Genomic DNA, 13,028 nt, shown 5'->3' with positions numbered 1-13,028 from the left:
ATATCGTAAAGTATAATGTACGACAGTATTTGAGGTGGGATGTTGGGGGGGGAGGTTATCAATATCCCCAAAGGGTTTCTTGTGTCATTATACTTTATCTAATCCAATATTTCCACTACTAATGTGTGTAAACACCTGCGGCGGGGGAGTCACAATGGAAATGTACTTCCGGTTTGACCTACAAATACCCGCTGACCTTAGCCCACACTTGCTCTCCTTCCGTCTTCGCCTGTGGAGTCCAATCAGAGGAGGAGCTGACTACTGTCACTAGCCGCGAGCACCCAGATCTTTTGACAATGTGATTAAGCCGTGCATCGCCGCTAGACGAACAGAACGCGGGAAGGAGCCGTAGCGGGCGGACGACACACGTGTACATCAATGAAGTGTGCGGGGCCCTGTCTGTGCGTATTGCTGTGTCTTGTGCTGTGTTTCCAAGCTCAAGCGGCCAACAGGAACGATCGTTTGGACCACAAACCAGAGTCACCTTCAGCGAACACGGCGTTGTTTCAGGGATACCAACCTGCCCAGGGGTTCTCAGTGTCCCCGACTCCGAGATGGAGACCCACCCAGCGAGTGGTAAGTAAGAACGTTATCTCCTCCTTTTGTATTCTTTCTCTTCTCTGTGACAGTCCTGTGTGGTTAACGTATGATGGGTATTCTACTAATATCCCACAGATGAATTCCCAAGAGGAGGGGAAATATTGCATCCGCAAATATCTCTGGACCTAACATTCTTCTTCAATTGGACATATTACGAGTTCTCCCATAGTTAACATACTTCACTATAGCCCAAAATGACTTCTTTAAAGGTCTGACTGATCAAATTCATTTGCAAAATAAAGTTTATAAAACTTTATAAATTTCCACCTTTAAATGAAGTTTATTTTAAGCATTAAACGATGTCTAGGAATCAAACAGCTCTGTGAATCAATATATGGAAAAAAACAGGGAAAAAAAAACAATTTTTTTCCCCATTAGCACGTGTATGACGATGGTTTGACGTCTTCCTAGGTAGAGCTCATACTCGATTATGAATCTAATTATTTAAAAATAGCTGACAATGTTCAATGTCAGATTTCTCATTAATATTAATAAGTGATTAATTTTTTTTCTTGTTTTACGATCTTTACCCTTAGATTTAATTGTGAGAGAAGGGTCGATCGTCACGTATGTGGAAACTGAAACTAACTTTACGAAGGCGGTCACCTCTGATGCAGAGTAACTGCTTTGAAAATGTCGAACGAAAAAGAAAAAAATAAAAAATCATTTCTAAATATTTGTTGTAAAAATTAACTAATTGGATGACAAGAGCTACTCAAACAAGCGAAACAGCAGTGGTTAAGTAGACTGATTACCGTACCTGTAATTTAGAAAGTTATAATGCGACTCTATACTAAACGGAAAAAAATATTAGAAACTTTAAGCCATGGAACTACTCAATCAGCTAGAGGTCAAGTACTAACTGATGTTTCGATTTATTAGAAAATGTCAGCAAGCACGCCCGTTACTCGATATACACTGAATGGTCACTTTATTAGGCACACCTACCCAATAGCGAGTAGGGCGTCCCCTTTAGCCCTCATCAACACGGCCTGGATTCGTCATGGCATGAACTCAACGAGATGTTCAAACCATGCTATGAGATGCCAGTATACGTTAACTCAACTGCTTCCCACTGCTGTTGCGAACTGGGTGGTTGTACTGGGTAATTTAATTGATTGTAGCTTTTCTGTTATCCTGCACAACTCTTCTCATCAATCACCCTCGCGGGTAACACATGGGATATAATCGCTATCCCCTCTACATCCGGTTGAAAAGACCTAAGTTGAAATCCCGTCAGTGACGCAAGAGATTTTTAAGAAAATAAAATACAATTTACAGAATACGTATACCGTAGAATACACATAATTTATAGATACAACATTCAGCCGTCTCACAGTCTTAGTTGCTTTGGCGCCTAACACACTTTGTTTTTGTCAGCGATCTTCGTTAGCCCTCGCATCAACAAGCTGTTTCCGACCAGAGGATTGCCTTGTATGATATTTGGTTGCTGAACCAATTTGGATACACCCGAAACACAGGTCCTGCCATGTTCAGAGTCATTTATATAAAAATAAGATAAAGTTTCTGTTTACATTCTTGACAATCACACAGGTTAGAGGAGTTAACAAGATTGGGAGAATACAAGAAACAGCACAGTATTTAGTAGTCAAGCAGGCTTAAACTACGATCACTCAAAGGGCGGTCACTTCTGTACCCTCCACTTGACCACTCGCCTACGGTCAAAGGATGAGTTGAGCTGTTCGAATTTGTGAAAAAACTATGAATTGCGGTTGGTTAATGAATTTGTCAAAAAAAACTAAGATTGGTTTGTTCGTTTTGCTGATGAAAAACCAATTGCCGATTTATTAAGTTAATAAAATACTCATTTTCAGTTCTCAACTCAGAATTTGATTTACACTAAAACGTAACTAATGTATACCGCTTTGTTGTTTGCAAGTAAAAAAATTTCAGTCCATTTAACTTGAAGTGAACGCGGTGTGAAGAAACAGTTGGCAAAAAGACTTTGCAACTTCACATTTCGGCGTCGTAGCAAGTCATGACTTGTATAAACATGTTTGGTGACTCACCTAGACATAGTAACACATGGATCACTCGTTTACCTCCAGTCAGTTTGAATTAGAGCCTTCGAACAGAAGGCGTTTCATGTGTTTCGTCGTATTTTAAAGACTATTACTCTGCAACGAATTTGCATCACAATTTGTTTCAAATTAGGGGAAAAGTACAACAGAAACCTACGAAATGTTAAAACAGCTTTCGGAGAAAATGCTATGCGTCATTCAAAGACTTTTCAATGATTCGAAAAGTTTGATGAGGACCGTTTTTCGGTCGAAGGTCGCCCTGGCCGCTCTTCAACTGCAAAAACCATTGATTTGATTGTTCGTGTTCGTGATCTAATCAGAAGTGATCAATGTTTAACTATCCATGATGTTGCGAATGAAATTGGTATTTCTTGTGGGACATGACCAATCGCCGACCGGGCTAGCCGAGCGGGTAAAGTACCTGCCCGGCAACCCAAAGGTCGCGGGTTCGATTCCCGCCTCGGGCTTGGATCAAAGTACTGCAAAAATCTTGGGAGGTGCAATATGGCCACAGAAGCCGATGCGCCAACAACTACCAAATCAAAAAAAAAAAAAAAAACATGTCCAATCAATATTAACACAAGGTTTGAGAATACGACGCGTATCAATTAAGTTTGTGCTTCGCATGCGAGGATCTTCGTCAACGTGTTACTGCTGCTAACCTACATCTTTTTTCTAGGAATTCGCGCTGGCATCATGAAAACGCCAATGCACATTTGGCGCTTTCAATTAAAGACTTGAAAAAATGGCAGATGAGATACCACTCCATCATTGTGGTTCCCCATACTCCGTACTCACTGAATTTAGCTCAATGATTTTTTTCCCCTCAAGCTTAAAGGCCCCCTGGACGGTTACAGATTTGCAACGACCGAATTATTCAGAAAACAACACAGGAACTATTAGCAATTCCATGATAAGCCTATCGGGAATGGTTCCAAAAGTTGCACAAGCATTGGAATCGATGCCGACCAAGCTAGCCGGGTGGGTAAAGTGCCTGCCTCGCAACCTAAAGGTCGCCGGTTCGAATCCCGCCTCGGGCTTGGATCAAAGTACTGCAAAAACCTTGGGTGGTGAATTATGGCCACAGAAGCTGATGCGCCAACAACTACCAAAAAAAAAAAAAAAAATTGGAATCGATGAAAAAGATTCATTTTCGAAATATTAGTTCAGTCCCGGAATCTTCTGATCCTAACTCATACACATTTTTGTACAAATGTCATAGCTTAAGTGTGGCAAGCGTATATTCCCCTACCCCAACTCCAAGTCTGAATCCGACTAAAAATCTATCATACATAATATAAGGTGGCTACAAAGCTCATTTCTCATCACAGCTTGAACTAAAGGAATCACGATACACAATAGCTTAATACACATCTTTCGACTGTTAGTTGAATCCACTCCGTGCTGAGAAAAAAAACATTTGGTCAGACATTTTTTAACAATCGCCGTGCCCGCCCTGTCAATTCTATTTCAATTGGCCATCCATGTTCTAGCACGATAGCGCAGCATTCCATATAGAGCGCAATGTAAAGGCTTGGTCTGAGGAAAACGAACTCCAACATTTTGAGAAATACACAGAGAATATTTCAGAAAGGTGTAGAAGACTCCTGAATGTAGTAGAACATTGCAAAGGATTCCCTGAATGTGGTAGAATGTTGGAGATCATTTTAGAATATTTTATAAAGTGGGAGTATTGTTTCAATATTATAGAAGGTTGTAGATGATTCTAGTGTTTTGAAAAAAAATACAAATTGAGGAGTAAGAGCTGGAACTTATAAAATCGAACACCTGTCGTTCAGAAAGAGTGTCTGGTGTAAGTTTGGTGTTTCGTGATAAACATGCCTGGAAATAAGGATTTTCATTTAAAGGAGTACAAACTGACATTTGAGGATTGAAGGAGACTGGCAAAAAAGAGCAAACCACGATCGGCAGAACCACGCACAACAACGGAAGCATAAGATAAGACCATAACACTGATTTCTAAATGAAGTTGACAGCTTACAGCAACTGAAATGCGAGCTGAGTTCAATAGGAACAGGGAAATTCCCATGTCTACATCCACTGTAAAACTTTGTCTTAAACAAGCAGGTCTGCATGGTCGTGTGGTGGTCCGAAAACCCTTATTAAAACCAGGAAATTTAAAGAAACAGTGGTTTGGGCAAAGAGCCATCAACATTGAACAATTGAAGAGTGGAAAAACGTACTGTGGACGGATGAATCCAAATTTGAAGTTTTTGGATCCAACCATAGTTTATGTGAGACGAACAACTGAAGAAAAATGGTGCCACATTGTTTAGTGCCTCCGGTCAAGCAACATTCATTCAGCTACGCTTTTGAATATAATGCAATATCCTCTGGGACTTCGACTTTGCGCAAGAAGTTTAATACAAGACAATGTATTACAACAAGAGAAGACCCGAAGCACAGTTCTAAGCTGTGCAGTAACATTTTAGCAACTAAATACCAGGAGGGATTATTGCAAATTATGGTGTGGCCACCCCAATTGCCTGACTTAAACCAATAGAGCTTTTATGGGATCATTTAGACCGCATGTATCTGCCTATCTTCACAAAATTTATGGAAAACCTTGAAGATCGCTTGGAGTAACGTTAGTCAAGATACTATTATAAAATTAATTCCCAGAATGCCAGGGTGGCTAGTGCCCGTCTGAATGACGGACCGCGCCAGGCCGGACGAGGATCAGAGTCCTCCCGGTCGCTGACGCACTTCCCTCTGCTAGTATCACCAGAATGCCACAACTGTGTAAGGCAGGGATAAAATCTCGTGGAAGATATTTTTTGTTGTAAATTTTTCAGTGCTTAATACAATCTTAAAATACTTTGTAGTGTGTTGTTTTTTATATTAAACCTTATACTGTCATAGCTAATTTCAAAAAAATTAACGAAAACTGTTGTCGCTGCAATTCCAAATTTTTAGGCAGGAGTCTTCTATCGTAGCGAAGTCAATAAGGATTAATTATACGGCTTCCTGAGACGAGTAGTAGTAGTAGTTGTTGTTGTTCTTGTTGTAGGGTTTTAGGAAGTTTAGGGTTTTGGGTGTGTGTTCTGAGGTCCATTTTCTGTTTGCGGGAGAAAAACCTGAGTTTCCGGGAGGGAAAACCATGCTGTCCTCGCCGGAGACCGACTAACTCAGCCACGTTGTGAAAAAGGCCCATAAAAATTCCTCCTGTTATCGACGGGACTAGAACTGAAGTCTTTTCCACCGATGTGGGAAGGACGGGGATCCTACCAACTGTGCTACCCACGAGGGCAGGCGAGTGGAAACTATTTCTTTATGAAAAACCAAAAAATAGCCTCTTTATGACATTAATCCGCCCAGACGGCTCCTATTACTATAAAAATCAGATCTGCATTTAACCTTACAATTGCTGTGAACTAGTTGTATCACAAAATGTAAGACGTCAAACCCTATGATCGGTGGGTTTCTGATTTGTGGAATGGAAAAAAAAAACGACACGGGATAGGCGAGGAAGAATCATGCGACCCTCGGCAGAAATCAACAAATTCGTCCACGGTGTAGAAGAAACCCTTAAAAGCTTTTCCCATCTCAATGGGAAACCTCAACCAACTATGGAATCGGATTCAAGCCTTTTAAACACAGTGGGGTATGACGATAATACAAGTTAGGTATACAACGGTGTGTGTACAGTATAATGTTTGCCGAAGTTATCAACAAAGTTTTCGCTGAACCCCAATATATAAAAAACAAAAAAAAACCCAAAAAAAACTGCAATATACACTACATTTCTAAAGGTAACCGGTCACAGGCATGTTTCAAACAACCTTTTGATTGATACAATATTTAATAACGAATCGTCCTACCTGTGGCCTTAATTTAACACTGTATTCTCTTCTGTAGACTCAACCAATTTCTGATAACAGGAAGGCGGTATTTAGTTTCGTCCTTCCTTCAACACAGAGGTCAATTCAGGTATTGACTGATTGCGAAAGTATGTTAGCCTGGTTCTAAGCTGACGTTCCTCCTCTATCCCAAAGGTGTTCAATTAAGTTGAAATCGGAACAATGTACATGGCAGAACATTATTCCAGGAAGACGGCAAATAGTCCAAGCCTAAACCATCCCAGATAGTGAAAACACCTCCCTCAAACTTCACAATTTGGATGACATATTGGTAAACATTCTTCAGGCACACACCCGTACATGGCCATCATGTCGTAAGACCATGTATTATAATTTACAATCTATAACAGAGCTTTTCAACGTTCAGGAACTACAGATTGAATAGCGATATGTAACCCACTGCCCATAGTACCTTGTACCCTGCCATGTAATTAAAACCATCCCAGATAGTGAAAACACCTCCCTCAAACTTCACAATTTGGATGACATATTGGTAAACATTCTTCAGCCACACACCCGTACATGGCCATCATGTCGTAAGACCATGTATTATAATTTACAATCTATAACAGAGCTTTTCAACGTTCAGGAACTACAGATTGAATAGCGATATGTAACCCACTGCCCATAGTACCTTGTACCCTGCCATGTAATTAGCATCCTGCTGGCACATTGCCGTTCCGGGGTGGTTTCCTTTTGTGGAATAATAATAATAATAATAATAATAATAATAATAATAATAATAATAATAATTACGATGGGTTTTACAGCAGGCAAATGGATACGTGATTACGTTCTTTATATTTGGTTCTTATGCTGGAGGCTTTCCGTAAAATCTAATGGCATGCAGCTCCCAACGTATTGTACGAGGGCCGATCATTTAATTCGCGAACTGGTAGAAGATTTTATGTTTACCGCGCGAACTTTCCATAACTGCCGCTAGAGGCGTTCTCTCTACTGAGAAGACTGGGTGCGCATGCCAGTACTTAGCCGCGTGTCATTGACGATCATTTGAAGCAAGTATCATGTGGGACATACAGCTTGAACAGCGATATGTGATTCGTTATTGTGTCAGATGGGGCTTAAATGCATCGGAAACAGTTAAAGAAATTAATGAAGCATATGGTAATGAGTGGCTTGGTAGGACGGCCGGTTTGAAGTAGTTTCTCCATCAAGACAATGCCAGGCCCATATGATAATATTGTGCAGGTGATCTCTGCCATAAATGCAGGGTTTCTGCTACATCCTCCTTATTCATCGGACTTAGCCCAATGTGATTTCTTCTTGTTTCCGTCTGAAGAAAGCTCTGAAAGGCAAGCGTTTCGCGTCCGACAATGATGCTCGCAGAGCCACAACGAAAGCACTTTGCAGTCTTTCGAAAACGGGATTCGAACCAGGGCCTTTTCCACCTGGTGGAATAAGGACGGTGACGATACCACTGTGCTACCGCGCAGACTGCCCACCACCACTGATGTCGAGTGTTGCTGTTGTTGTTGGTGGTGGTGGTTTGTTGTTTAATGGCACAAGGGCTGCTACGGCCATATTGTGCCTTAAGAGTGTTGCACTGTTACTGCAATAGCATAGTTGGTTGGTTGTAATGTTTTAGGCACATCAGAAACTAAGGCCATATTGCGCCGTATATAATATGTCTTTAAATTGCTTATGTTCTGTAGTCGATTTGCTGTTTGCTAGTCGAAAAAACCATGCTACCTCGCCTGAGACTGACTAATTCAGCCACGATGTGAAAACGACCATACAAATTCCTGGTGTCACTGACGGGATTCAAACTCAGGTCTTTTCCACCCAGTGTGGAGAGGGCGGTGATTATACCAACTATGCTACTCACGAGGTGCAACAGCATAAGCAGACTGATTACTAATACACTATGCTGCCACTTTATTAGGTACACCCCTGCTGTGCATACAAATGGTTTGTCCCACAAAGTTGCAAGTCACATGACCACAGTTATTGATATAAATGCAGCACAACAACCTTTCTAGTATCAGTTGAGCGTACAAACCGTAGCAAGAATGGGGAAAAGGAGTCATCTAACGGACTTCGAACGTGGCATGGTAGCAGGTACAAGACATGCTGAACAAAGCGTCTCTGAAACAGCAGTTCTCCTGAATTTTTCATGCACCACAGTTTCAAGGGTGTATCGAGAATGGTGCAACTAACAGAAAACATCCTCTCAACGGCGCTCCTGTGGAAGAAAATCGCTTGTTGATGAGAGAGGTTTGAGGAGGATGGCTAGAATTGTGCAAGCAAACAGACGGGCCACAATGTCGCACATCACTTCAGAATACAACCTTGTTGCGCAGAAAAAATATCGCAACGGACCACTAGTCGCATTTTGTCGCCAATGGGCTACAACAGCCGACGGCCACATCGCGTACCCTTGTTATCAATGAAGAACAAGAGAGCACGCCTCCTGTGGGCACAGCAACACCAGCACTGGACTATCGAGGATTGGAAAACAGTTGCTTGGTCTGACGAGTCGAAGTTCCTGGTGTATCATGTTGATGGAAGGCTCAGAATTTGGCGAAAATAACATGAATCCATGGACCCGTCATGTCTGATGACTACTGTGAAAGGTGATGGGGCAGTGTTATGGTGTGGGAATGTTTTCTTGGCACACGTTGAATCCATTGATACCCATAGATTCACGTCTGAATGCCACATCGTACCTAAACATCGTTGCTGATCAAGTGCATCAGTTCATGTTGACAGTTTATCCTCAGTCAGATGGTTGCTTCCAGCAGGATAATGCGCCGGTGCATAAAGCCCGAATCACTATGGAATGGTTCCAGGAACACGAGAATGACTTTTCTTTGCTGCAGTGGCAAAGCGCCGGTGCATAAAGCCCGAATCACTATGGAATGGTTCCAGGAACACGACAATGACTTTTCTTTCCTGCAGTGGCCGGCTCAGTCCGCGGATCTCAATCCTATTGAACATCTTTGGGATGAGCTGGAAAGGGCTGTTCGCTGCAGGTCGACACCTCCGTCGAATCTCAAGGAACTGTGTGACACACTCATGTCTGCATGGTACTCCATTCCTACACAACGTTTTCAACATCTTGTTCAATCCATGCCTAGACGAATTCAGGCTGTTTTGAAGGCTAAAGGAGGCTCAATACGCTACTAGGTAGGTGTAAATTCTAATAAAGTGGCAGCACAGTGTACATCCTATGATGACTTGGAAGTCGCTAAGTCGCCTCCACCCATTTACTATTTCGTTGACCTGCTTACTTCCGGAGGAAATGCAGTTGCATTTATAATATATAGATAGCTGGTTTTTCTCCTAATATATAGATGGCCGGTTTGGTTTATTTTCCGAAATCCCCGGAGCGTTCGCATACTTTTGGCAAACCGTGCACAAATATGCAATCTCTTCAATAATATTAACAACCGAAAATTCCCTCAACCTCCAAATAACAATTAGACAGAATCCCTAAGTTCCTCTAGGAATTACACGTAATGTTGTGCAAGGGCTTCTTTAATATCATTGTTTGTAGATAGCTATTTATCAAGTAAGGTAAAAAATACGTTCGCGAAAAAACGTTTAATCATAGAACAGTGAAATGACACATAAATGTGTATGGAATTAGTACTTTTGGCAAGAAAAAAAAATCCGTTAACCGCGTAACCTTCTTCATCTTCATTTGTCCATATTGCAAGCAGGCCATCAATTGTGGTTTTTATCTGATGTCAACAAAAAATAAAGTAAATAAATTTTGTTTATACATTGGGACAACCACAAAACATCAGAGGAGTTCACAAGATAGAAAGAATACCATGAACATCACAGAATTTAGTAGTAACGTAGACCTGAACCACGATCACTCATGCATGTGTATTTCTGTACCTTCGTGCTTGACTACTCGGCTACGGCGACTTTCCTAACATGTACAGCATCTTGTTACAAGAAGAAAAGAAAAATTACATGCGTGTCGTGCCTGCATTCATGAAACGTTTCACTATCGGGAAAGTCCCCCTTCTTCCTCTGGTGGGGCGTGTCCCTGGCGGGGAATGTCCCCCTTGATCTGTCTGGGGTCGCCTTCTCTATAGTCCCCATATTTTTGTCTCCCCTCCCACTCTAACTAAAACGACAGCGTACGCCCTCTAAATTAACACAGCCAAATTACTAGCGTTAAAATTCAAACTTCACTCATTTAAACCATTTCGGCCTAATCAAACTCTAGTGCTTGTCCCTTTTTTTTTTTTTTTTTTTTTTTTACAATAGGCCCTTGCTACTGAAATCTTCGGAAACTAGGTGGCAGAGCCTGCTAGAGTATGAAATATAATCTACTGGGTACCTGACCTGCCTTCTCGTGGCAAAGTGTGGACAACGGTGGGTCCCATTAGGGGGCCCAACGGCTAAATGGTCAGAAGATACCACGCACCACGACATCACACTACAGAACAATACCCATATACGTTTTAAATCTCTGGCCACCACAGAGTACTGTGTTTCACAAACAATGCATACAACGCAGAGATGGGAGAAACCCCTTATGCCGTTAGACCCTAAATACTTTACACTTTACACTTTTATCGGGAAAGACACGACTTCTTCACCAGTATCCGTTACTTTACTTTTCAAATAGCCCTCATATATTGTTCAATTACTAGGTCTAATGTTTAAACTCAGATTTAGATAGAGATGCTAAAAGATGCTGTTAGTGCCATTCTGTTTTTATTCTAGATGCATCCAATAATGTTAGATCCTCGTCGAACGTGGAAAACATTCCTTCGAAACTCTGAGAGGACAGCTAATCGCAGAAGAAACAATAGAAATAATAGGAAACAGTTGAAGAGTAGTTTTCTACACACAGTCAGTTTTGCTTCTTTATTAAAACCGGTTTGATCAATTATCTGAAACAGTCAAACAGTATTTGTAAATGATTTCAATGTCTACAATATAATTTTTTTTCCCTTTTTTCTGCCTTCCGACAGCAAGGTCTGCCGGGTCCCCAAGGTCCTGTGGGACCACGTGGTCCTCGAGGTCCTCCTGGTGCAAATGTCACTAAAGAAGATTTGTTTCGAGAATTCAGACACGTAGTCAGAGGTAAATAAACCGCTGAAAATGCACAGGATTTAAATTCTTTCTCTTAGAACAGATATACAGCTCCATCTACCAAACATAATTAATTCGTTTTACTTTCAGAGGCAGCTGAACGTAGAGCTCAGCTAGTTGTGGACCCAAAGGTAAATACATTGTTTTGAATATTTTTATTTTATTTTATTTTATTTTTGAGATTCTGTTCGTCGATAAGACTTGCTCATATTTTTATACAAGACTCATTCGTACATGTTTATTATTATTTAAAGAAAATTCAATTAGAGTGGTGTTTACGTCCAGTAGTAACGATCTTCGCCTTAATTTCTGAAGCTATAGTAGTTTTTTTTTTTTATTTATATCTAAAGTTCAATAAACCGAAGTTCTGATTTTTCCAATTTTCAGTGTACGAACAGCTGTGAGCCTATTCTTAAACTGAATACCACAGGCCGATCCTTGCCACCATTGTTCGATGTGGACAAAGCAGCCATTATCCCAAGGGTGTTAGTGGCCTTCCTATGGGAACTCAGTGCAGATATTTTTGTTCCCAAGAAGTCTTTTGTTGAACTTCGAAAGTTTCACAGAGTAAGTAAAAGCAAATAATAAATCAAGATTAATCAAACAACGCATCATAAATTTCAAGTAATCTTGAATGCTGAGAATTTATCCATTGATTTGGAAGACTTTTGATGTGTATGATAAAAGCAGAGGTTGGAAGACGTACAGATCAAACTGATGTAACGGATCTCTAATAACGTTACCTAATAATTACGCGTAATATTTTTCAAATATTTTAGAAAAAATATTCAGACACAAATAACCCTGTAGTTTTCTTTAATTCTTGCATCCTAGCTCACTGAGCTGTAGGAGCCAGCCTGCCTCTGTCTTCCTTCAATTTTTTATGCGTTCAATTTAAGAATAAAAAAAACTGTCCGAAATTAAAGTCCACTAGGTGGCGCTTTCTATTATGTATTGTTACAATTAATTAAAAATCTGTTTTACATTTTACATTTATCTTTTATTTTGTTTTTCTAGCCATTTGCCGAAGGAGATTTACAGCGAGGAAATATTACCAATCCGGATACGGGGCGGTTTCTTATTCCTCATGAGGGATTTTATACATTTTATGTGAGAATTCACATCCACGATAAGAGTTCAACCGTAGAAACAGGAAGTTCTAGGTCCAGTGAAGTACTCACCCTGTTCCTGTGCATAGAATCGCTTTGTGAGAAGAATGTGTAAGTAACTAGATAAATCTCTTCCACATTTCGTGCGCACATTTCATCTAAACTGGGTACTTTATTATTTTTAAAAAAATCCCCATTTCTGCATTTTTTTTCTTTTTTTTCGGAACATACATCAAAAAATTTCAAAAAATCAAAAAATTTATGATAAAGGAAACAAGATATGTAAATAGAGAGCTCCATCTATTGATATTAGTAGA

General features: G+C 40.5%; 1 protein-coding gene across 1 annotated transcript; it reads left to right on the top strand.

Moving 5' to 3' along the window:
* Window positions 1-428: 428 nt before the first annotated feature.
* On the top strand, window positions 429-12,826 carry LOC150090654 (adipolin-like). The gene is made up of 6 exons (XM_090385274.1): window positions 429-576; window positions 11,231-11,359; window positions 11,482-11,593; window positions 11,693-11,733; window positions 11,990-12,169; window positions 12,620-12,826. Exons 2-6 carry the CDS (start codon window positions 11,231-11,233, stop codon window positions 12,824-12,826), a joined length of 669 nt encoding a protein of 222 aa, XP_090241400.1. The 5' UTR covers window positions 429-576.
* The last annotated feature ends 202 nt before the right edge of the window (window positions 12,827-13,028 follow it).

The sequence above is a fragment of the Mastigoproctus giganteus genome, chromosome 1 (assembly GCF_048544385.1).
Source record: "Mastigoproctus giganteus isolate SK-2022 chromosome 1, ASM4854438v1, whole genome shotgun sequence".
Taxonomy (NCBI): Eukaryota; Metazoa; Arthropoda; class Arachnida; order Uropygi; family Thelyphonidae; genus Mastigoproctus; species Mastigoproctus giganteus.
The sequence above is the reverse complement of the archived record's forward strand: the minus strand, read 5'-3'. Positions and strand labels throughout refer to the sequence as shown.

What these genes read in the sequence shown, in the direction of transcription:
- LOC150090654 (XM_090385274.1), top strand. Translation starts at nt 11,231, where the DNA reads ATGCATCCAATAATGTTAGATCCTCGTCGAACGTGGAAAACATTCCTT. An exon ending in ATTCAGACACGTAGTCAGAG is followed by an intron (nt 11,594 to 11,692) that starts GTAAATAAACCG and finishes TTTTACTTTCAG; the next exon opens with AGGCAGCTGAACGTAGAGCT. An exon ending in AACTTCGAAAGTTTCACAGA is followed by an intron (nt 12,170 to 12,619) that starts GTAAGTAAAAGC and finishes TTGTTTTTCTAG; the next exon opens with CCATTTGCCGAAGGAGATTT.